We start from the raw sequence: 27,278 nt of genomic DNA on the forward strand, positions 1-27,278 counted from the left end.
ATTGGAGGCTATGACAATATCTAATGATTGTAGCGATAACAATGATAATGATAACAATATTGATGATCTGGAAATTTTACTATTAGATAGAGAAAATTAAATTAAATTATCATCAGATAGAAAGGAACAAAAAATATCTTGTATCTTTAATAAAAAAGTTCCAGTTGTTAAGAAATAGAGATATACAAATATTTTAAAATTTTGGGAGGAAAATTCTTGAATATATCCAGAATTGTATACCTTGTCTAGAATCGTCATGGGTGTACCGGAGACACAAGTATGTATTATAAAAATGACTATCTATTTTAGGGTATGTGCAGAACGTGGATTTTCATCGTAGAAATATATATTGTCAAATTTATGTGGAAATCCGGAGAATGATATTTTATAAGATATCATGATTGTGCGATTGAATAAAATATTTAAAATATAAATTATTTCATCTTGAAATGAATGTGTATATATTGAAGTTAAAAAAATGAATGTTAAAAGTCTTATTTTGCGTCATTATTTTTATGTTCCCTGGACCTGTGTCCTTTTTAAATTTATAACTGGACCCTAACCCGGACCTGGTCACCTTTTTTTGTAGAAGGGTTCACATTCCTGGTTTTATACGATGGGCGTTTAACCTTACTATTAGTATTAATATCATTTAACTAAACAACTCCATAAGCTTTACATACTAACTTAAGTTTTGGAATTAATTAGCGATTTGGAAGGTTTGGCAAATTTCACGCTTGGCATAGCGTCTCTTAATATCATAATTTATATCATATTTTTTGAAAATATAATTAGATCAATTATTTAATGAGATTTAAACTTTTTAACTTCTATCAGATTCAAAAATATTATGAATCGTTGAAAAAGAAACAACATTGTACCTTGACTTAATTGATTTTAGAATCTTAATTTAAAATTCGATATTCAGAACTCAGCTTAAGGTTTCGCTTAGAAATGGTTTTTATTTATTGATCGAAAAAAAAGTTGATAATTTAGTAAGTGCTAATCAATTACATATTCTGCCTATTATCGTGATGTCAATTATGGCATTTTTAAATTTTGGAAATGTTTTTCTTTAAATTATTTATCAAGTGGGAAAGCACTATAATAAATATCTAATAGTAATAATTATTGTGGTAAATATCGGACTCTGGTTGACTTTACGCGTATAAGGCGTAAAATCATAGTTTTATATTTGTATCGTGATTCTGTTACGTTTTTATGGCTGGCGAAATTGAATAAAGAATAATAAATAACTAAATGGGATAAACTTAATTTACAATTAAGCACTAAAATTTGATAAAATTTTAAGAATAACGCTTTCAGTTTCTCTAATGGTGATGTTGGTCAAAATTTTTTGTTACTAACAATTTTTTCCTTTTTAATGACAATTAAACTTGGTTAAAGTGAAACACTAATGAAGCACAAACCAACTTTAAAGGAGATTATGTAAAAATCACGGGGAAATAAATAATATTTAAAATTTTTTATAAGAGGACACCGAAATTCTAAAATCACCTAATGTTTCTCGAAATATTCTTGTTATTAATTCACAACATTTAAATTTTTAATAGAATTTATATATTAGGAATTGGATTTTTTTCTCTAGTAATTAATTATTTGTATTTATTTACATTTTAATAGCCCAAAAAATTCATATTTTTATACAAATATTTTTAGCACATATTTATTTTTTATATCAAGTCGATACCAAGAAACATTTTTCGCGTCGCTGAAAACATAAACGTGAATGACGTTTAATCTGCGAATGCATACCGGTAATATCTTGAATATATTAGCGATTGCGTTACCACGAAACATTATTGCTAATTACATCAAATGTATAACCGTTAAAATTTTATTGCGATTGTTAAAGAGATTATATTACAGCGAAAACATTATTGCCAATGAATTAAGCAACAAACGTATTATCGCGATAACAATATCGCTAATACATTATGCGAATTTAATACCACGACTGCATCATAAAGAAAGTATTATTGTGAATGCATTACATTGAATGCAATATATCTATTTATATTTAACGAATGGTTGCTATAAATAATATAAAATTAAGTTTCTACCCATATTTTATAATAAGGAATTTTAAAATATTTCGGAATTTTATTACCCTCTGGGAGTGCGGGGTCATAATTTTATTTCGCTGAACTCTCTACTGCTATATTCTAAACCCATTTAGCAAGTTCAAACTTTTTCCAAAGTCCTAGAGCCGTACTAATTAATGTTTTATTATTTATTGTTCATGTTTGTAATATATAAAGAATTTACTATGATACATATAATTTTAAAATCTTTTATGGATATTCTGCGTATTATAGTAAATGTCAAAGAAAAATGAAAAGCACAAACCTAGATTTAAGGAAATTTTATGTAACCCTCGACTCCACATATATAAATAAAGTAAGGTAATCGTTTCCAATCATTTCTGAAAATGCAATTGCAATAATTTATTTGTTAGAAAAAAATACTTTAGCGATATTACAGTTGAGATTATACATTTGCGATAATAAATTCATGATAATATTTTCCCAGGCGATAAAAAATTCATGGTAATATATTCTCGATAACACATTCGCTATTATTTTCACGATTTTGCATAATAAATCATTAGCGGTAATATATTAACGGAAATGAATTCTCTATAAACTTTAGCGGACATTGCTTTAATATATTTACGAAAACACCTATTCGCAGTAATGTATTGTAATGCATTCGTGGAAATAACTTTCTTTTCTAGGAAATATGCATTAGCGATGCAGTAATGACACGTAACCATTTATTTTATAGTGATTCATAATAAATAGTAATATCATTTTAGATTCATCCATTTCCAAAACGGCAAGACCGAAATTTTTACCCCATAAAAAATTTAGCCTTAGGGTTATATGACAGTTGGTTACATATATTTAATCATTTATAACAGTGTTATGGTGTATAGAATTATATTTAAATTTGTATCGGATAAATTTAGAGATTATTTAAGTATTGGTAATTGTTATTTTTTTTTAGGATTTTCAAAATAATTAAAAAATGAAATTTAGATATTTTTTATAATTATACATTTTGGGTTTTTAAAGGGATAAACATGCGTGGGATAGTTTATTATTAATTAATGTTACTATATTGTATATGTAATCCAGTTTTAAATAAGGAGGATATATTGTTAAAGGATCTATTGAGGGTGAGTTAATGTTGTTTATTTTGAATTATTTTGATTTAATGTATCAATTTGATATATATATATATAAATTGGGCATAGATTTATATGATATATGGGCAAAATATGAATTCGCTATATATAAAAATTTGTATGGATTTATAAGATATATGGGCAAAATATGAATGTGATATATAATTTGTCATGGATTTATATGATATATGGTTTAAATATGAATTTGATATATATATAAATTTAGTTTGGATTTATATAAGTTGGATATATATAAAAATTTGGCATGGATTTATATGATATATTGGTGGAAATTATGGTACTTAATTTATTTTTAATGATGAAATCTATATATTTTATATATTTTTTAAATTATAAAATTTTATAAAGATTTGTATTTGCATGTATTATACTAAAAGGAAAATATTTTTATGGATAAAGTAAGCCATGTGTTGATGGGTATGCCTTATGGAAATATTGTTTAGTTTAAATAATTGAGAAATTTTTATTTTTTAAATTTTTTTGTAAATTTATTTGAGTATTACTTTTTTTTTATCTTTCTAATAATTTTATAGCACATCACATTTTACTATGTATATGAACATGTATTTTTTTAAAAAAAATTCAGATTATTTTATATTGTGAATGTTTTAAAAATTTTCTACATGCATACCATATATCCCATTATATTCTCAATTTTTCTGTGAATCTGTGCTAATTGTGATGGCAGGGTTAAGTAGAAATGATATATTTTTCTTAGGATACTGAGTAATTCCTAGGAGAAAAATATTTCATTTTCTAAGTTTTATATATTTTTTCTCCCTATAAAATATTAAATTGATTTTTATACATATTCCTTGTGATTTTATTAAAATCTTTGTTCGACAAATTTTCGCCATTTTTAATACCTAAAAATGGTTTTTATATCCATTTTAGGAGATATTTATAAAAAATGTAGCTTTGTTTTTTTTACATGACAAAAGGAAAATTACATGTGTTGAAATTGCATTTCACACATAGACCATTTCACTTTACAGCATTATATGTAAAATCATTATTCCCTAATTCTCATTAATCAAACCTCGAATAACTTATATTATAACTTCTATTTCCCAGATAGCTTAAAATAAATGAATTATTATGTTTTGTTGATATTACATTGTCAATATTAATGTTTCATAGATTATAAATACCGATACCACGATGTAGATGTCATATTGATAATATGTTTTACCGCGATTATATATTGAAATGTATCAAAGATATTATAATATAAATCATTATAAAAGGAGACGATTAGATAAATTCCCTTCGTTTTCAAGGCGTACCGAAAGTTGATACAAATCAAATGGACGATTCGATACAATACCACCAGAGAGAGAGGGACGCTGGGCTTGTGAAGAGTGGGCGTTTGTAGCAGTTAGAAAAAGAAGAAATAAATTTAATATAATAAACTAAATGTCAGACATTTTCTGACACGAAGAATTAATTTTCCTTGGCGGAAGAAGAGAGATGGGGGAGATCAGGAGATGCCAGCTGGGAAAGAACAAAGAAGATATATTGGGACTTTGATATTTTTATGAATATGAAAAATTTATAAATTATTTTGATGTGAACATCATCAAAATATGGTATAACATGAAATTAAACAATGTGGTTATCCTAGTTGGCCCAACTTTTACGATGTTAAGGTATCATTTCCTTTTTGAAAATTGGCTTATTACCTTAAATACTATGTAATAATTAGATTATTTGTTATCACATTTCTAATGCAAAGAAATTATGTTTATTGTTGGTATTTATTTAATTATTAGAAAAGGATTGTTTAGGATTGACATATATTATTAAAGGAAAGGATTGAGAGGGATCATTCTTCTATAATATGGAATAAATCAATTTATAAATCGGACTTATAATTAAAAACAAATTTAAATTAATATGGTTAGCTGATATAAAAATTTCGATGTTCAGAATTACGAGAATAAGAACTTTAGTTGTCTAAAATTTGACCAATAATTAAAAAAATTTAAAAATTGTTTAGATGTCTTGATTGATTTTTTAAAATATTTTTTTAGCGCTAACTAATAACTCAATATTAACCTAACGGATTAATTTTTTTAATTCTTTTTATTAACTTAATATTAATTTTACGGATTGATTTTATAATATTAACTCAATAGTTTGATTATATAAATTATTAAATAGATTTATATAAAATATGAAAATATATTTTTTAAGTTAAAATAATTTTTTAAATAAATTAAATATACTAAAAATTTTAAAACCTTTCTTAATTTTGTTCTTCTCCCTGCCAACCTTAACAAAAATTAATATGGTTAGTATGGAAGTTGGATTTTCAGTAATATGATTATAAGAACTTTTGCCTAAAATTTTACCTATAATAAATTATTTAAAAGAATTAAAATAAACAATTTGGATTTACAGTAATATGCGAATAATTATCCATGGTAGCTAAAAACTTACTTATAATAAATTATATTGAAAAAAATTTAAAATAAGTAAACTTTAATCAGTAATATGAGAAAATTTTTACTTTAAATATATGATCAATAAATTATAAATTGAATTTTAACTTATTTTAAGAATTTCAATATCATATATAATCTTTTTAATAAAATAATTTTAAAATTACCATTTCATTTGTTATTCAAGGATAAAAAATAAAAAAATGCGTTAAAAATTATTTTATAAAAAAAAATGAGCAACTTTTTATAAATATTTATTTATTAAAAATTAAAAAAACTTAAGGTTTAGATTTAAAGATAAAATATACATTACATATCACGATTTTTGATGATATATAAATGCCTTCTAAAGCATGATATATATCACTTAAATCAGCTGTCGCTTGTGCGGTATATTTTATTAAATGCGAACGCGTTTTAAAATTTTTTTTAGATGCCTGTGCCTAACAAAGCATTAAATCCTCTTTCCAAAAAAGTACAAAAAGTATTAGAGTTAAATTTAGACAAAGATCAAGTAATTGCTTAGATCAAACCCATTTTTTTAAATGTTATATTTACATATGCTTACATATTATTGAAACGATAAGACACAATTTTATATTTCATAGGATTTACAAGATTCGTTAGAGGCGATTAGTCAGTTTTACCATGAAAACACATTAGATAATAGACGGCATTTGAGAAGCGATATTGAAAATCAAAATCTTTCACTGGGATTCGATTTTTTAAAAATTCTTACTGACATCAAAAATGTATTTTTTTAAAATAATTATTTATTGCATCATTATCTGTTATGTTTAGGGAGTGGAAAAATTTGATGAAAACATAAATAAAATGGTTGAATGCTGCCAAAATATTGAAAAACATATCAATGTATTTTTTAAAATAAATAACTATCTAATTTAAATTTTTTAGACAACTAAATCACAAACCAAGGATATTATAAGTTATTCTAAATCATTAATAGAGGAAAAGTAATTAATTAATTTTACACGTCACATTTTATTTTGTAAATAGGGGATTACTAAATGAAAAAAGTGTATTTATTAAGAGCTTCATGAACAAGTTCTTTTTGAAACCTGAAGAAATACAGAAATTTACCAATGATGAACCTATAGACGAGGTATTATAAGACCTATATTTATTTATTTATTTTGCTTATATAATATCAAACATTTATATTTTTATCATACATTTATATCGTTCACTATATATAACAATAAACAATATTATTTCAATAATATAGTTATTATTTTATTAATTCTAACCCAATTTTTAAATCCATTTTTATTAGGATTTTCTAGATATGTTTGAGAGGATAAAACAAATCAATAACATTGAAATGTCTATGCTCAATGATAAAAGTATTAACAATCACCCAAAACAATATGGGCTTGACCAAGCATTCATTGAGAACATTATAAAAGATAATAAATTGAATAAACAAAAGGCTACAGAAAAATTATACAAGTGGACATTAAGTTATACTCTCTACTATTTAATTTTTTTTTTCAAGTTAGAAGTTCAGTTAATCTATGTAAAATATTTATTTACAGGACCCATTTATAATTTGAATTTTCTTAAACAGCATATTTAACAAAGTTGTTAGAAACCTGAACCTGCAACCCTTAACTGAATCAAATCTAAGAACCAGAGCTGTCAGAGCCTCTCTTTAATAAAATTTTGTAGACACAACTGCCAATATATCATTAAAACCCTATATTAGTCTAATATCTGTTTTAGGAATATAATGTACCTATAATAATATATATTAGAACATTATCAGATATGTAATTGATATGAGTGTTCAACCCAAAAATAATTAAATAACCCTTATGAATGTAATTTTTTTTAAAACCACGAATATATAAGAAAAGAAAGAAAATTGATCTATAAATTTTTCTAAACAGATGAGGAACAAGGAAGGAAGCATTTAAAGCTAAAGTTTTAATCAGAGTTCATTCTGTTTTGGTGGTTCAGTTTGAATCGAAACCCTTGTTTTAATCCCCATAATTACTGTTTATCAAATATTTTAATTTTTTAAATAATATCCATCGTAAAACCATGATATTCCTATTTCTTTTTTAACTTTCTAAAGAATAATGCACCTAAATAAAAATTCATTAGAATTGGAGTGGTTATTTTTTTAAAATTGTTTTAAATTAAAAATTCGAAAAAAAAATTGTTATATTTCATGTTAAAAAGAAAAAATCTTATTGGATGGTGTTAAGTGATACTTGCACCCTATCTGTATTAGATCAGGTGGCATTGATGAATATTGAATTGATAACGATATTGGCAGAAAAGATGTCAGTGTCACATCTCTGAATATGCTATTATTTCAGTTAGAAATATTATAATGCATAGAGAATAAAATTTTGTTATTTCAAAAATAATAATTATAAATATATATAGAATGTATGGCAATGCTCAATTATGACATTTTTTTTCTAATTTCATTGTAAACATTATTTATTTTTAGAGAGAAAGAAAAGATAAAATTAGAAATAAATAAAGAAAGAAAATAGGGAAAAATAAATGAAAGAAAGAAAGGAAGGAAGAAGAGAAATATTTTTAAAAAAGTGATAAAGAAAAGAATCCAGATGAGATCAAATCTTTAAATTTAACAGATATTCTCCTTATATAATATATTTGAAAAACCAGCATTCCTATTCCATCACAGTTCCTAAAAGATACTCCTGGGATAGGTTTATAAAATAATACATTAAATAAATAAAAAAGGAGAATGTCGTTTACTTTCAACCGAAAACGCCTTCGTAAAGCCGCTTCTGCACAAATCTTTGCTGATATTCCGAAATTCCTGCGATCCCGATGGTGAAAATAGTATGTACGATCAAATCGTGCAGACCTTCATAGACGTTCGCAAAGCTAATCTTTCCAATTCGTTCACGAGGGCTCTCACTCAAGAAGGTTTTTTTTTCCTCTTCTAAATTTATTAAATTTCCCTCACCCCCTTATGTTTTACACCCCTCCCTTCTATTAAAACAATATTGATTTGGCCTAGTCTGTGTGAGTTCATATGTCACCTACCCTAGATTTGGCTTCGAATCTAGCAACTACCGGGTTTCTGTTCTTAGGCCAACTATGGTTTCTTGCTAACGGGTTCTGATGTGTAGAATTATCGGTAGACACTGCATAATTCTGCTTGATAATTTATTATATATATATATATTTATATGTTAAAAATAAAATTCGGACTTATTGTTGTTTTAAATGAAAATTTGATCGTATGTGATTATGCCATACAATATTTATTCACCGGAAATTGCGTTAAGAATGATTAATGGTGTCGATATGTGTTAGGTAGTTAACCTACACACATTATTATATTAACATAAATAAATATATATATATAATCGTATCTAATTTACGAATATAGCGTATAACTTTACCTACAATGACCAACGCTACATATTAATTTACGCGTCGCGGGTAGAAATGCCCTGACCGCCATCCAATAAATTGGGGGCGCGGGGGGGGGCGAACATGAGGTCGACTTATTTTTTATTTTTTTTTTAGCTAGAATTTAGTTTTATATATAAGATATTTGAAAACTATTTTAAGTTCGGCATGTTGCTATGTATTTATATTATCGTTTAGAGTCGGTAATTTAAATCATAGTTTATGGCTTTTAGTGAAAAGGGTGTACATTAAAACCACGATTTGTTAAACAACGACCATATTTTATCAAATAAAAAACGCAAATCATGCCCTCGATTCTCGGCTGAGAATCGCGTTCTGTAGCGCACCGCACCGCTCCTTCCCTGGATCCGAACCCGGATGGAGATTATTAGTAATTTATCGTCCACGGATTATACCCCGAGGAAACCATTTTATTCACATTATATTAGTATAATCATATATTGATAATTTCGATTCTCCGGACAAATAAATAAAAATTGGGAAAAACTCACCCATACATTGAGAGTAAAAATCGGGAGAGTTTAGCCATTCTGGTGACCACCCACTAATTGATTGCGTTATAACCCCCTCCCCCCTCAGTTAATATTCGACTCATTTACTTTTGTAAAAAATATCGAAATTTAAAATGTTCTATCTACGCGAAGGTCCCGGGGGTGTGCCTAAGCCCATAGAACTCAGTTCTCACGACCCGCCTAGGTATGTAGGAGATATGCTGGCTTGGTTGCATCAATTTCTCATGGGGGAACGCGAGATAATAGAGACCTTATTTTCGACCGTTTTGACCGACACTCCCCAAGGTGGCCGAAAAAGGTTTGCTTATATATTTCTTTTTCTTTCTTTTCTTTTCTTTCTTTCTTTCTTTCTTTCTTTCTTTCTTTCTTTCTTTCTTTCTTTCTTTCTTTCTTTTTCAATAACAAAGAAACCACTGGAAATTTTTGATATAATTAATTAATATTTTTCTTGAAAAAATTGACAGAATTGATGATAAGGTATCACTGATCGATAAAGATTCGCCACTAACGACCAATCAATGCCTGCCAAAGGATGATGGCACGAGTCAGGAAGAAGAGATCAAATCCATACTGACCAGCATAGTGGAAGGTGTTTGCCGACCTTTGAAAGTGATAATTAGTTTTTTTTTCTTCTTCGTTCTTCTCCCATTCTCTCTCCATCTCTCTTTTATCTTTGCTGAGTTGCTAAAGTATCGGGATACATTTATGCAGATTAGTTTATTCGAAACCTATTTTAAAAAAATGGCGTACCGACAATGTACACTTTTTTAAAGTATCGTTTTAACAGCTGATCTTTATAAATAGTGAAATTTTTCTTTCTCATTCTTAAAAAAACGATCTTTTAATCCACCTTCATCTTTTAATATTATATTTTATATCACCTTGAGCTTTATAGTTGTTAGGTAGTTGCTCATTGAGTGTTGTGTTAGGTAATCCGTGAGCCTGACTATCCCGTTTAGGCGGTTTTAAAAAAAAATGGCGTAAACTGGTTTTATAGGGTTCGGTTTTCTTCGCGTCCCCGCTACTGAACTATCAACGCAGAATCTTCTTATTTAAGGGATACAGCATAACTACAACGGCTGGGGGGGGGGTGAGGGTGCGACCCGAGTTCGAATCGTATCGCAACCAACAAAACTAATTTCATCGAAAATGAATCGCGAGAAAAGAACGAAAAAAAGAAACAAAAGATAATGATTTAAAAAATGTAACTATATAAAGGAGTATATTTATTTAGTTTAGTGTTGTTAAAAACGGCTTAACTCAATATTTTATCTAGAACGATATTAAGCAAAGTCCCTGAAGATTTTGCTCATAGAAGCAACGAAGGTTCTAGAACATCTGTTAGCGAAATCTCGATAGGCAATATTTTTTCTGGCTAGAATATTGAGTTAGCCGTTTTAAAAAAATCGGCTCAAAACGATTCGGTTAACAACACTAGATCGAGTTATTCGAAATTATTTGCAAATATCCGAAAAAAAATATATTTATAAATATTTAAAATTGATTATTCTTTAATTATTTAAACATTTTCCTCGAGGAACTTTTTTTTATTATTTCTTTTAAACTTTTTATATTTCTCTTTAAATCGAATAAAGAATTATTCGATACTAATTTAGTTTATCGAAGTAGAATCTACGTCGATTTTTTTGAATCTGTAACGATAAATTTACCTCGTTTTAATATTATAAAATAAAAATAAAAATTTAAATTTATTGTTGTAAAATAGAACGATTCGATTGGATTATTTTTATTAATATTTCATGTACACCGCCTCCCCCCCCCCCACTTCCTAACTCTTATTATATGTGCTGAATTAATTAAATATATATAAAAATTTAGGAATTAAAAATGGTGTTTTTTGGCGCGTATTTTTTCTTTCGTAAACAATTTGGTATGAAAATAAAAAATCGAGTGCTGTAAACATTTTTAAAAATATCTAACGCGTTCAACGTTCATTGACAAAAATCGAACGCGTTCAACGTTCATTGACAAAAATCGAACGCGTGTTCATTGACAAAAATCGAACGCGTTCAACGTTCATTGACAAAAATCGAACGCGTTCAACGTTCATTGACAAAAATCGAACGCGTTCAACGTTCATTGACAAAAATCGAACGCGTTCACGTTCAAGTTCATTTTCAAAAAAAAAAGGAACGCGTTGACGTTCATGAATCCGTTCAAAATTTTATGAAAAATTATTTTTTAAATTTAATATTAATATAAATAAATGTTTTATATATTTTAACACAAAATGTTAGCCATGTTTAAAAAAGTAATATAGTTTTATTTCGATAATATAATTAGAAATAAAATATAATATAGCGAATAAAAAGATATTTTTATTTATAGAAAAATTTTTCTTGTTAAATTTTAATAACAATTGCTTTCAAAATATTTATCTGATAGACAGGAACATGGTAGTTAATACGGCATTAGCTATACTAAAAACGAGCTCTACAGTGGCAGATGAGGGGATTGCGGTATTATACTTAATAAACAGCTGTTTTCGCGTGGAGAATTAATTAAAAACATATTGTTTTGTTATTTGCAAATAATTGAGATAAGTTATCCTTTACAATCCATTCTCTACTCTCGACAAAAAAAAGGCTATCTCAAAATTAACAGTTCTCTAGGGTTTTCAAAGCATTTTTTTTCAATAACGCTATAAGTTTATTTTTAATAGGTTCTTTCTGTGGAAGTTTTATCCATAGCCATTGAAGTTTGAATGCTGGATGTATAATTGCAGATAGAACATAGTGATCCTTATATATATGTTTGAATCTTTAAAAAAAATAAAATATATGTAATTAATTGAGAGTAATAGGTTTAATACCTTTTATTAATCCCATTTAATATGGCGTCTATCAATGGTTGACCATATTTGATGCCACTAGTTTTTTTAATTTTAAAATAACTATCACTATTGTTGGGGTCAAATATCCCAAATGCATTATTTCTTCAAATTTAACGATTTAACTTAGTTATATCATATAAAATCAAATAATTAATATTAAAATCAAATATTGTTTTAAATTGGAACCTGAAGATTTTGACAATATAATACTTTTTGGCCACATTTTACACTTGGTAAGCATTGGATTAGTTCCTTCAATATAGGATGTTAATGTAAAATTTATCATATTTGGCCATAGTAATGATAATTCATCTGATTTTGGATTTTCAGAATCAGATGATGAGGATTAAATAATAATATCCATGCTTATGCTAATCTATTAAATTAAAATATAAACAATAATATTCAAATTGATAAACTATGTGTTAAAAAAAAAAATTGAAATGTGAAAAGGAAAAAATACACACCCGATTAAAAAATATAAATAATACTTTTTTTTTAAAAAAAAAATCGGATATATTAAATTTTTTAAATAAATAAAAATAAAAAGTATTTTTAAAATTGAACGAACGTTAAATTCGAACGCGTTCGTCATAGGAACGCGTTCACGTTCAAAGTTCGTCAAAAATAAAAGGAACGCCGTTTATCATTTTTTTTCAAAAAAAACACTAAAAAAAAATGTCAATAAAGTTTGTTCCTCGTTCTCTCCCTCCCCCTCCTCCTCTTAAGAGTTTTGAGTGACGTCATGGCGACTCAAGGCTCGGCGGATTTTTTTCGACACCCACTTATAGATTGAGTCCAATTTTTTATCCAATACCCGACTGTGTAGCGGGCGCCATTTTTTACGATAAATTTATTGTACAAAACGCATACAAATCGTAATATATTTGCTATTCGTATTCATAGAAGATTATGATAGAATTTTTTCTATCTCTATTTGATTGGCATAATTACGAATACCGAATTATTTTGATTCGTTTTAAAAGAATCGAATGCGGATAAAAATTACCCTTTTCTTTCTTTTAGATGCGAATCGAGCAAATTTTGGTTTCCGAGAATAGCCAAGTGACCCTCTTCCAATTGCTGCACCTGCTACGCTATTATTTCGGCGAGGCGCTGCCACCGTATCTCTCGCTTCAAAAACCCCGAAATCTTTGCGCCGCCCTTCTCGATTGTCAGCAACTTTGCAAGGATAAGCTCCTGGCGACCCTCTCCGTTTGGAGCAAAAAAATGGCCGGAAACGATGATCAAGTTCAAAAAAAAAATGGAAGAGATTCGTTAATCCTAACCCCTCATCATAGTTAGCGGGAATTGGGGGCGATTTATAAGAAAAAATCAGCTGTATATTTTGTATTCTCAGCTACGAATTCCGCTGATAATGCGGGTGTTAATGTAGTATATTTATCCCAAGACCGAACTTGTGCGCTTGCGCCAAATCGATTGGTCGAAAAAAAAATATAACTTGGGCCGAGACCGTAAACTGCCCACTTTTTTTTTCTTCAAAAAAAAATTTAAACTAGACACTTTTGGGTATTTTGGAACTTTTGTTTTGTAGTTTATCAGCTGATTTTGTTTTATTTAGGAAAAACCTTCTAACGATCTTTATCCAACGCCGTCGCTGACCTACACGCTTTACGTTATTACCGGTATGTTCGGAGTCGCCAAATCCTCTCTACTCTCGACACAAAATCAATCATCCTACTTGAAAGAATTTAAGCAGGTATTGGTTACATATAACAGAGACCTACAGAGGTACCATTTGCATTCGGCCTAGTCAGGGTTTTTTAAAAAAAAAATCCAGCTAGGCCCCTGTACCCGGATCGGGCCTGCCGGTTTTTTAAAAAAAAATATAGATTTACGGTAGCTAGCTATTCCTTTTTTCTCTCGAAAATTAGCCATAACTGTAGCCACGTCGCTATTGAAAAAGAGCGATTAACAACACCTGATTATTATAGCTCAAAATGGTGGCTTCCGGTTTTTTTAATACAATGAAAAAAAAAGGAAGAAGACGTTAGGTTCAAATATTGACACGGTTTAAAGCATCGCAATATCCCCAAATCCTTTTTCTTCTTCTGATCTTTAAAAAAAAAACTATTTTCCTCGAGAATATGAATGTTTACCCTAAATCGGAACCAATAGATTAATAAAAAAATAAAAAATTACCCTCAGATTATGGACCAATTTAAAGCTCCCATCATTCAATGCATACTCAAAACCTCGGCCTTACTGAGTGACCGTACGGATAACGAGAAAGAAGTCATTCAGAATGTCTATCAACTTAATTGCTTCTATTTAACGCGTCACGAATTGGATCCTACCTATCCCCTCAACGTTGAAGCTGAAAAGGTAATCGATTCGGATTCAGAGGATTTTCCCAATTTTCTTCGCCGATTTTTGACTGACATTGAGATCGAAGTACTTTTGCAAAGAAAAAAATATTATATTATATCAAGGGTTTCGGACCATTTTACCCCTAACCCCAAACCTATTTTATAAACCCCCGAAGATATTGTTCAATGAACCCCTGCTCGTCATTTTATGATTGTATTCTTTCAAAAACAAAAAGGAATTTTTTTTTAGATTATACGTCCAAAACCTTAATCTGTTTTTACTCTTGTAATGCGTAAAGACACGAACCGTCTTAACTTGATTACCGTTTTTCAGAATATTTTTTTGACCAGGCCACTACCAATGACTTTAATAATGCCTAGGCTGGCTATGCATTCATAATAATGCATTTGAAAGCGTATTTGAATGCAAATCAGCTGGACTCGCTATTTTGGTAATCAATATAGTAATTATTTTCTGTTAAAAACTAACTATTAAATTGATAACTTTCTTCCTTATTATCTCGATGATCAGGCAATTCTTTTAATAAATGTTTTGCGTCAGGCATAGGGAATAAATTGGCCTTCTGGCTTAAATTTTTTATTAATGATATCGATAATCAAAATGGCTTCCCCAGATGTTTTAAATTGATGTACACTTTTAATGAATGCATCGTCTGTCTAGGTTATATGTGATTGTCTTTTAAAAATTTTAATAATGATATGTGTGACCAAAATGGCCTCCCCAGCTGTTTTAAATTGATGTTCACTTTTAATGAATGCATCGTCAGTCTAGGTATGTGATTGTCTTTTAAAAATTTTAATGATATGTGTGACCAAAATGGCCTCCCCAGCTGTTTTAAATTGATGTACACTTTTAATGAATGCATCGTCAGTCTAGGTTATATGTGATTGTCTTTTAAAAATTTTAATAATGATATGTGTGACCAAAATGGCCTCCCCAGCTGTTTTAAATTGATGTTCACTTTTAAAGAATGCATCGTCAGTCTAGGTACTAGAAATCTTTTTTTTTCAAAATAAACTGCCACGTTTCATTTGGTCGATAGTTTGAGTTCTTACAAGAACTTGTGATCTGCCATGGACTGAATTAATTCCTATTTTTTTATTAAAAAACCGAACCCTGAACTAGTGGTTGTTAAACCGCTCGTTTTGTGCCGATTTTTAAAAACGGCTAACTCAATAATCCAGAATAGTATTAGGCAAGCCTGAAGATTTTGTTTGTAGAAGGAAGTTAGGACATCTACTAGCAAAGTCTAGCGAAATCTCGAGGGCCTAGGCAATATTTTTCTTGCTAAAATATTGAGTTAGCACGAGCCGTTTAACAACACTAACCTGAACCCGTACTGAAACTGACAAAATTTTTTTAAGCTTAGGGTTCCGGAAAAATTAAACTTCTTAGCCACGTCGCAGGCCGATTACGTCCTGTCCAAAACTGGTCTTAAACTGCTAGCTCAAAAATTGTCGGAAGAAGGGTCTAGCCAGCACCTCCCAAATTTTGTGCCGGAAATACCGAACCTCGGGAATTCGGCGGGAGCGCCGGACGTCGGAACGAACGAAGAGCACCGTACGCAGCGTGGAAATGGAGCGTCGGAGACGGGAAATTCGGGATCCAGGAACTACGAATTATCTCATTTTACCACCGCGAGCTTCTTGCTCTTCGACCAGTACTTGTCCGCGCCCGACCTGTTCGTTCTACCGGAGATCGCGCTATTGCACGACCTGAATATTAAGTTAAAAGTCGAAAAAATATCCAAACTTTAAAGCCCTGGGATATTTTAATTTAATTATAAGATTTCTTCTAATGTCGCGAATCATGAAGCGGAAAAACATCGTATGACCTTCTATATTATCGGGTCTCCTCACTTTATCCAACAATTAATTATTTTTCTTAAAAAAAAATAAATAAAATAATTGAATTTCGATATATCTACTTCATTTAATTTCATATATACATTCCTTCCTTCCTTTCTTCCTTCCTTCCTTCCTTCCTTCCTTCCTTCCTTCCTTCCTTCCTTCCTTCCTTCCTTCCTTCCTTCCTTCCTTCCTTCCTTCCTTCCTTCCTTCCTTCCTTCCTTCCTTCCTTCCTTCCTTCCTTCCTTCCTTCCTTCCTTCCTTCCTTCCTTCCTTCCTTCCTTCCTTCCTTCCTTCCTTCCTTCCTTCCTCCCTCCCTCCCTCCCTCCCCTCCCTCCCTCCCTCCCTCCCTCCCTCCCTCCCTCCCTCCCTCCCATCCTTCCTTCCTTCTTCCTTCCTGAAAGATAGAAGGGGTTGGTAGTGAGGGGGAAATAATCAACCCTCGATTATCCCCCTCCCCTCCCCTGTCAAGCGTTCAATACCACCATTTACTTTATCCCATATGAAAATGGTATTTATTCAACCATATGGCCTCGAATTTTTTCGCCATTTTTTCTACGTGAATCTACTTGCGTCTACTTCCGCCATGGATAGTAAATCTACTATCCGCAATATATCAACGAGATTATCCATAATTTTAGTCATTTATTCTTGGTATAAGTTTGTTACATCCTAACAAATTTACGCAGTCGATGACGTCTAACCTTTTGTGGTGGAGTAGAGCGACATCACACAAATAAATGTTGTGGAACCAATTTAATTTCTTTTTAATTTTTATAAAATACCAGATATCTACTAATATTTCTTTCCTTTTTTCTTTCTTTCTTTCTTTCTTTCTTTCTTTCTTTCTTTCTTTCTTTCTTTCTTTCTTTCTTTCTTTCTTTCTTTCTTTCTTTCTTTCTATCTATCTATCTTTCTATCTATCTTTCTTTCTTTCTTTACTCGACAATACTGTTCGATATATTCATTTTAATAATATTATTAGATTTTCTCTCTCTCTATTTTTTAATATTAAAATAAAATGACCTAACCTTAATCCTTTAGAATTTATCTGTTGAGAAGCGATTAGTGCCAAATTAAAAAGTTTTGGGGATCTCATTCATTAAAATTGCATTTTTTTGAAGGGTCCTTGAATTCGAATCAGCTGATTACGCGCCATTTAAAAACGTTTTCGTAATTATTTTTCAATTGTAAATTATCTTATACGGATGTAACACGTTAAAAACATGTCTGCTATCGGGTGATTTGTATCGATTACACCTTTGAATGAACGAATCGTCAGAATTCTTGCCGGGTTCATATATCCTAATAATAATTATATTAGGGGGGGTGGGGGTGAAGAAAAAAATTCAATTTGGAAAGGCTCTAATTTTAGACTCCCTTCCCCTTCAGAAAATAAGTATTTTCCGCCCAATCAGGAAAGCGACTCCATATACAATTCGAGCAAATATTTGTCTATAATTATTAAATTTTATTATTTATTTTTAAATTAGGGATGACATTCTAACAAAATCGCACGGTATCATATCCCAATCTTATTCCCAGATCTATTCTTCCGTTACCGATGATCGCCAGGACATTATACATTCCCTGAACGCTTCCAACCTCGTTCTCAAGACGCCTCAGCAAATCGCGCAATTATTACTTTAAGATTTAAAATGTCAATCATTTATATATGTAAAGGGGATTAATAAAATGTGATTTTATATAAATTTAATTTATTTATTGATTGAATATGAATTGGAATTAATATTTTTTTTGAAAAAATTTATATATCTTATATATGAATATCTTCTCATCTGGTTAAAACTCAAAGGGATTTGCTCGTTACAACCGCGGATTCATATTTAATTTTCTATTCGTTCATTTATGATCACGTTACCTATCAGGTTTTGACGAGTTATTGATAAAGAATTAAAATTTTAAACCAATCTAAATTCATATCTCACTAATCTTAAAATCTGACATCTTTCTTTCGGATATTTCTTTTAAAATTATTTCATCCAATCAAAACGTTTATTTCGAGTGAAACCTTCGTTGATTAAAGCGATTATCCGGACATACACAGCCTAGGATAGGAAAATTTAATGAGCACATTGGGGGAATGGTTTGATTCTCTTCTGGCGAAATCCTGAAACCTTGATGTTAGTTTTTTTTTCTCGTTCCTTTAACGGTCCATAATTTCCCCAAGTTTTGTTCCATGTCCCTGCCAACTTTTACATGAAAGGATATTCACTGACAAACTTTCCTTTATATCTATATAATTTGCCCGTCTTCGGCGATATTTTTCCGTATTAGGCCACTTTCGCGTAACCTTTACGGTGCAGGAATTTTATAAGAGAAGCTAATATACCGCGAACCCATTGTCACGAATTTATTTCCGCGAATACCTTAGAGCGAAACATTTTATCACGAATCCGTTATAGCGAGATTTTTATATCGAATTTTCTAGCGCGAATGTGTTAGAGCAGCGAAGTCATTACCCTCGAAACAATAGATATATTTCGAACAAATTTATTTAAAGGAAAACAACATACAGTATTAATTTACCAACAAAATTTCCTTAAAATATATCTTTTGATAATTATTGTTTATCAAGTAAGCGTGTTATAATTATCTGATTCCTTCTTACTCATGGTAAGTGCGGAGAGAACAGGTTTTTACACCAATAAATTCCCCCCCCCCCTCCCTCACCATAAAATTTAATTCTGAGAAAATTAAAATTTTTACTTAGCAAAATCATCCTTTAGGAATTTAGTAAAAAATTTACTTTAGTTACTTTTAATTCTGAGATTGTTTGTTATAAAGCGATACATTTAGCTTAATCTTCAGAATTAGTACTTTGCTTAAGGCTGCGTCTTAAATATTAGATTCAAATTCCTATAAAAAAATTTTAAACTAATATTTTTATATCTAGTTAATTCAAAAACGATTGTCAAGAAAAATCTATAAAGATGGTAAAATTTCCCATATTCAAAAAATTTTGAATTAAGGGAAAATCTCTTATTTCATTTAGCTGTAATTTATTTTTTGAATTGCTACTCAAATTCCAAAGTTGTTAAAAGATCTAAATCCTGTCTCTAGATATAAAAATTTGGTATTTATTAAAATAACTGTATCTAGATATTATTTTAGACGATGTATTTGTATTTAGATCAATTTAAAAATTTTCTTTTAAAAACTCTGCAAAATCCCAATAAAGACAGTTTCTAATAGATTATAACTATTTTTTTGGTTAAATCACTAGCAAAAACTGTTTGATGAATTTATAAACGTACTTCAAGACAATAATTATTGCCACGACCAGATAAAATTTCTGTCAATAAGAATCAGGGTTTAACGAAAGGCACCAATTCTTTTCTCTTCCAGATAATACCTGATTCATCCGTGAACGATTCTTATGGGATAAAACTTCGAGGAAAAGCTTAGGGCGGGATAGCAAAAAAATTATTTTATTCCAATAATAAATTTTTCATAAACCAAATAGTTCTTTAATCATTTATACAAATTTCTTAAGGTTAAAAAAGTATATTAAATATTCTATCATTAAATCAATCTAAAATAGTGACTATTAGCAATTATTGCGATATTAAATTCGCGATATATGTCTTACGATATAGGACTATTGCTATAATATTCCTTACCCCTAAAAAAAATTGTTCCAAGCCAACCTTCTCCCCCCCCCTCCCTTCACGTCTTATAGACGTTGATCTATGCTATTAATTAGGGTGCTATCATATTTCTTTAAGTTTTTTTTTAGCCTAGCAATAAGTATCAAAAATAATTAGATATAACCTAAACATTGATAAAATTTTGGAATTATCTAGTTGAGCGACCTCGGTTCCGTGCTATTTTTATTGCGTTTATCAAAGATTACAACAACAAAAAAAATGGATTTTCTAACGTGCTTCAGCTTTGTTTGGTGATATAACGTTCATAATTCTATTATCTTTTTTCTAACTGAAAGAAAGAAAGAAAGAAAATAGAGAGAGAAATGTGACTTTTTCCAATTTATTTTATAAAAAAAAATACCATATTCGAAATCTATTTATTTAACACGTAATTCATTTAATATATAAATATATATATACATATAAAAAATCATTTAAAAATTGGAAAATATTTTTTTTTAAAATAGTTTACGCCACCTTGCAGAAGTAAATCTTATTAATTACTATATTATATTTTTATTTATTTTGATATAAATATAAAATTATTTTTATTTATTTATTTAATATTTTCATATTTAAAATTCTCTTTATTATTTATTTTTTATATTAAAAAAAAATGCAAATTTTTACGAATTATTCTTTCATTTGAAGATAAAAGAAAATAATTTTGAGTTATAATTTACTTAAAAATACAAGGGCACAAAGTTTAAATTTTTATAGAGAGATATGGATGTACAAATTTACATATTCATTTACTAAAATTTCTTTAAAATAACATATTTTCAAATAATTTTTTATTTATTTATAAGATTCTCTTCTCTTCTCTTCTCTTCTCTTCTCTTCTCTTCTCTTCTCTTCTCTTCTCTTCTTCTCTTCTCTTCTCTCTCTTCTTCTCTTCTCTTCTTCTCTTCTCTTCTCTTCTCTCTCTTTTCTTCTCTTCCTTCTCTTCCTATCCAGAATAATTTCAATAGTAATATCTAAAAAAAAAATTTTGTATCTACGCTAGTGAGTGCCCATAATCTAATTTAAATCGGGGTTTTATAGTATCGTTTCTAGCCATGGGGTTTCGTCATCGTTTTTCTGGAAAATATCATCCATAAATTTTTTAATCTTTGAAGTTTTCATCTCTTGGCGCCAAATGTCCATACGTTTTAATCAAAGTTTATATTTAATTTTAATTTAAGAAATTTTTTGATTTCTCTAGTCAAAAAAAAATATCTTATTTTTTTAAAAATTTACTAATGAACTTTTACCGCCGCCACCATGTTAAATGGACACAGTGGCAAGGCAAAGATGAAAAATACAAAGATTTATTTAATTTTAAAAGATAACTATAACTATCTAATAATTGTATGTTCTATAATATATACTTTTCAAAAAGTAAAATATCAAATCAATGAAACTATTAGGCCGTCGCATTCATAGCGGGATCCGTGCGACACGATTTAACAGCTGATTGATTTTTAAAATCTATTCATGAGATCATTTTAATCTTTACACATCGAGCACCAGAGAATCAATGAAAAATGAACGAAAATAAAATTTAGTATTTATTTTTAATAATATTAATTTGATCTTTAATATCTATACATCAATAATATCCTAAGAAATATTGGTTTTAATAAAGAAAAATTGATTTTCATAAACCGGTTTTAAAAATCGATCGGCTGTTAAATCGTGTCGGATCGGATACCACTATGAATGAGGCCGATTTTAAGTGAAAGAAATAATACAATAAGTCCGTAAGGTAAAATTTAAATTAATATAATTCAAAATATGTATATATATATATAAACTTTTTAATATTAATTGAGTTAAATATTTAATATATTAATATCGAACATGTATGAACGAGAAATAAATGGTAAATTCATATTTAAACAATAATTTGTAGTAGGTATTAGCTTTGATTTCGATTAGACCAGAAATTAATAATGTTGCTTGTAAGAACCAGAATAAGTGATTCCATTTTACGGTAGTAAATTCCAATTATAAAAGTAAAAAAAAAATTACTCATTTCTTTCTATTAGTGTTGTTAAGCTACCTAACCTTAGTACAGCTGTAAAACACCGTAGCAATGTATTTATACAAAAATATTCAAATCAATCTTCAAGTTGAGACTCAACTCAGAATCTTGATTCAATTTTTTTAGGCTAAAAGCATGGCTATGCCTCAATAGAGACGATAAAAGTTAGTAAATTTAACAACACTACTTTATATATACATATATTTATATATATAAAGTCAAATTTTATCGTAAAAAGTAACTTGTTATAATAAATAACAACAACAAAAAAGTATCGCTCGTTAAATAAAAAAAAAATTAATCATCCAATTTAGCAAAAAATAAAACAATTTTTTGCTAAACGATAAAAATCTTAAAATTGTCAACATAACTAGTGTTGTTAAATTACCTGACTATGACCATCTCTATCTTGGCTTCGCCATGCTTTTAGCCTAAAAAATTGAATCAAGATTCTAAGTTGAGTCTCAACTTGAAGATTGATTTGAATATTTTTGGATAAATACATTGCTACGGTGTTTTACAGCTGACTTTAGGTAGCTTAACAACACTAGTGCTGTCATATTTCTTAAAATTTTTTTTTTAACCTACACCTAAAAGCAATAAGTATCAAAAATAATTAGAATGAGAATATAGCCTAAACATTGATAAAATTTTGGAAAATAAATGATCAGAGAAAGATAATTATTCATCTAGTTGAGCGACCTAGGGTCCGTGCTATTTTTAATTGCATTTATCAAAGATTACAGCAAAAAAATGGATTTTCTAACATGTTTATAGCTTTCTTTGGTGATATAAAGTTCATAATTCTATTAACTTTTCTCTAACTAAGAAAGAAAGAAAGAAAGAAAGAAAGAAAGAAAGAAAGAAAGAAAGAAAGAAAGAAAGAAAGAAAGAAAGAAAGAAAGAAAGAAAGGAGACTATTTTCAATTTATTTTATAAAAAAATTACCATATTCGAAATCAATTTATTTAACACGTAATTCATCTTAATATATAAATATATATACATATAATAAAAATCATTTGAAAAAGTGGAAAAATATTTTTTTTCAAAAATAGTTTACGCCACCTTGCGGAAGTAAATTTTATTAATTGTTACATTTTATTTTTTATTTATTTTAATCAATGACATCAAAATTTTTTTAATCATATATATTCAATTTTGTTTTGGGAGTAATTTCTAAAATTCCAAATCACACGTTAAATATTTTCATAGAAAATCTGACATAATAATCAAAATAGGTTATTAATATAAACTGCATATAGAATAAGATTTTATTTAGTTTGAACCTAGAATATGGCTTGTTTAAAATTAATCTGATCGGAAAAAAAATTAACAGAAAGAGAGATTGTTTTAAACTTTTAATTTTTTAAAATATTATTATCGTAAAATATAATCTATATGTCTAATATAAACTCTTTTTTAATGCAGCTGTTATACATTATCGTGCCAAAAAGTCATTCGCTATTATAGTAGTAAAGCAGAGATCTAAAATATGTAAAAAAAATTAAGGATGGTGGGGGGGGGGGAGCAGAACTGGAAAATTTTATCGCATTTCTTATAAACTTATAAATATTTTCATTTTTAGAAATAATATTTTTTTTAAACATTAGCGCCATCTATTTTTTTTACGATTTTTGATAAAAATGTATATTTTGGAATAGTCGATAGCGTCGCCAAGGTTTTGACATGATACATATATTTATAAAAGGTGTCTAAATAAAAAGCAATAAAAAAATTTCGAAAACAAACTCCCTTTTTTGCTTAAAAATACAGGTAAAGCATTATAGGTAAACCGGAAGTTAAAGACTCATATTGGCTCCAATTTTTATTTTATTTTGATAGTCCTTTAGAGATTTTTTTTACCTACAATATGATATATTATATTATTTTTTACTATAAATAGTTCTTGAGATATAAGCATTTTAAAAATTTTACAGATTCCAAATTGGCTCTTTTTTGTACCTATAAGCCCCTATATCTCAAGAACCAGGTGTGCTAGCGAGCTAAAAATAAACGGCTTTCTCTTTAATTTCCCCTTCTAAATAATTCCAGAAATTTTTAACAATTTTAAAAGGGGTCGGTCGAAAATGGGCTTTTTTGATCGATTTGACATGGAATGGCCCATCTTTAGATTTAATTTTGAATATTTAATTTGAGATATCATACTTATGAAAGGAAATTTTGCTTCCTGAACAATATTTTTGGTTACAGCCATATGCACTACAATATATTATCATTTTCTTAAAATATAAAGATTATATTAAATTTTATAATAAACTTCAAATCATAATATATCTTTCCTCACTTTGATTTTTGTTATTGAATATATAAACATACAATATTAAATTAATTCTTATAAAAAATATTCATTCTAACTTGATAAGATAAATATTTGAAAAATCTTAAAGATATTCATGAGGTATTAAAGAAAACAATAAATCCTTACTTCTCTAGAAATGACAAAATTTTAAACTATATTCTTATTACTATACCGATTTATTTTATATTGATTAGTCTATATAAAATATTAAAGATTCATTAAGTAATAAACTGCAAATGTTAAAATGTTTTTTATTCATCTAGTAAAAAAATAAGATTTTAAATATAATATATATTAAAAAAAACCTGAAATTTATGAAATTCTCATATGTTTCTTACATAAAAGATCCAAACACAAAATGGCCGCTACTCAATTCAATTTTTGCCATATCAAATACATTAATCGGCAGTCTATAGTATTAATGTCATTGATTTTAATATATTTTGATGATTTTTTTTTAATATAAAATTATTTTTATTTATTTTTTATATTTGTTTTTTATTTTAATTTTTTTTAAAAAACAAAAACAAATTTTCACAAATTATTCTTTCATTTTAAGATAAAATAAAATAATTTTGATTTATAATTTACTTTAAAAGACACAAGGGCACAACGTTTAAATTTCTAAAGAGAAAGATGGATGTGCAAATGTACATATCATTTACTAAAATTTCTTTAAATAATATATTTTCAAATAATTTTTTTTATTTATAAGATTTATTTCATTATTTTTACAGTAATAATGTTCTTTTAAGATTTCATCGTGTGATCCTATGGGGTATAATTTATAATAATCTCTTTAAACGATATTTTATCAACAAAAAATTTCCTTTATTTTATATGCTTTATATAAAAGAATGTCCCTTACTCTCAACCCTTCCCTCTAAAAATATAACTTATCTATCCCAAACAATCCTTTTCTAATAATTATATAAATACCAACAATAAACATTACCAACTAGGAATAGCCCAAGTTCCCATATAGTTTAAAAATCCAATTTATTCATACAAATGTGATCAATCCCGGTTTCATCCAATATAATGTCTTCTTCACTCCAAACCGCACACAAAGAAACCTTTGTTCTTTACCAAAAACCCATGTGATGATTTCGTTTTATTCCCATCCACCAGGTAACATTAATTCACCTGTCAGAAAATAACTGACATTTGACATATTATATTAAATTTATTTCTTCTTTTTTTCAACGGCTACAACACTTTAATTTTATGTTTATTAAATATTTTTATTTATAAGATTTATATCGTTGTTTCCTATAGTCATTTTCCTGCGAGCCCTTTTCAGTAGAAAGTTTGGAGGCTAAAACTCCTCCATCTATCGATATGGATCTAACTAAGCTAATAGATGTTATAGGGTAAATTAATAGTTAAAAACATAGCCTCACATCTACTGTTGAGCTTACTATCTTTCAAAAAAAAATTCTCAGCCTTAGCAATATATAAGATTGCATTCATCGATATGTTCTGGAAAAGACAAGATAATGGATTTGGACATCAAAAACTTTTAATTAACTTACTTTTTATGAAAATTATTTTATATTTATGTGAAATTGAAAATAATATATCTATCAATTTTTATTTTTTTTAATATATAAATCTTATTTTTTTACTTTATATACCAAAATCCAATCTGATATGATAATTAGAATTTTATCAATACAATTTTTAAGAATCCTCTCTTGATTATATTCATTTCGATTTTAGTGGAACGACTCCAGTTCCCATAATTTAATTTTAATCATGGTTATATAGAATAGTTTTTCGACAGTGGGTTAGTTTTCTTCATCGTTGTTCTGAGAAATAATCCATAAATTTTTTTTATCTTTGAAGTTTCTATCTATTGCCTTGCCAAGTGTCCATACGTTTTAATTAAAGATATAATTAAATTTAATTAAAGAATTTTTTTATTTCTCTAATAAAAAAAATTATCTGAAAATTTATTAAAATTTACTAATGAACTTTTACCGCTGCCACCATGTTAAATGGACACAGTGGCAAGGCAAAGATGAAAAATACAACGATTTATTTAATTTTAAAATATAACTAATTATCTAATAATTATATGTTCTATAATATATACTTTTCAAAAAGTAAAATAACAAATCAAAGAAACATTAGATCAATATTATGCTAGGATTTTCTACTTATATGATAGTTGTTACCTCTTATTTGGAAATAATATCCATTTAATATTCTTTTAATCCCTCCCCCCCCCCTCTTCATGCCAGGTTTAATCCATTAAAACTAAGTGAAAATACTATGGTTTGGTAAATTAAATTTAAAGCTTTTACTTGATAACTGAAGTATCTTTGAATATAACTGTATTCCATAAAGTATTTTTGAAGATTAGTTTATATAAAAAATCGTTTATTTAAACTATTTATATTTTACATTCTCTTTTAAACTAAAGACTTTGAAAAGGTTGCAGAAATCAAAAGCAGAACATAAATGGTGTAAACGTATATTACGTGAATTTATTGATATTTAAATTAAAAAAATATAATGATCACATATTCAAAAATAGTTTGCTATATATATTGACAATGTAATTTATC

The 27,278-nt window shown here is 28.1% G+C and overlaps 1 protein-coding gene across 1 annotated transcript; it reads left to right on the forward strand.

The window, feature by feature from the left end:
• Nucleotides 1–6,109: 6,109 nt before the first annotated feature.
• On the forward strand, nt 6,110–18,419 carry LOC135931520 (conserved oligomeric Golgi complex subunit 6-like). Its single transcript, XM_065468691.1, has 14 exons — nt 6,110–6,190; nt 6,285–6,428; nt 6,478–6,549; nt 6,592–6,650; nt 6,694–6,799; nt 6,971–7,157; nt 8,419–8,607; nt 9,765–9,930; nt 10,097–10,241; nt 13,513–13,737; nt 14,069–14,206; nt 14,656–14,901; nt 16,203–16,564; nt 18,179–18,419. The coding sequence occupies exons 1-14, from the start codon at nt 6,110–6,112 to the stop codon at nt 18,333–18,335; spliced, it is 2,277 nt and encodes a 758-aa protein (XP_065324763.1). The 3' UTR covers nt 18,336–18,419.
• The last annotated feature ends 8,859 nt before the right edge of the window (nt 18,420–27,278 follow it).

The sequence above is a fragment of the Gordionus sp. m RMFG-2023 genome, chromosome 1, assembly GCF_954871325.1.
Source record: "Gordionus sp. m RMFG-2023 chromosome 1, tfGorSpeb1-WG-v2, whole genome shotgun sequence".
In the NCBI taxonomy this organism is placed as follows: domain Eukaryota; kingdom Metazoa; phylum Nematomorpha; class Gordioida; order Chordodea; family Parachordodidae; genus Gordionus; species Gordionus sp. m RMFG-2023.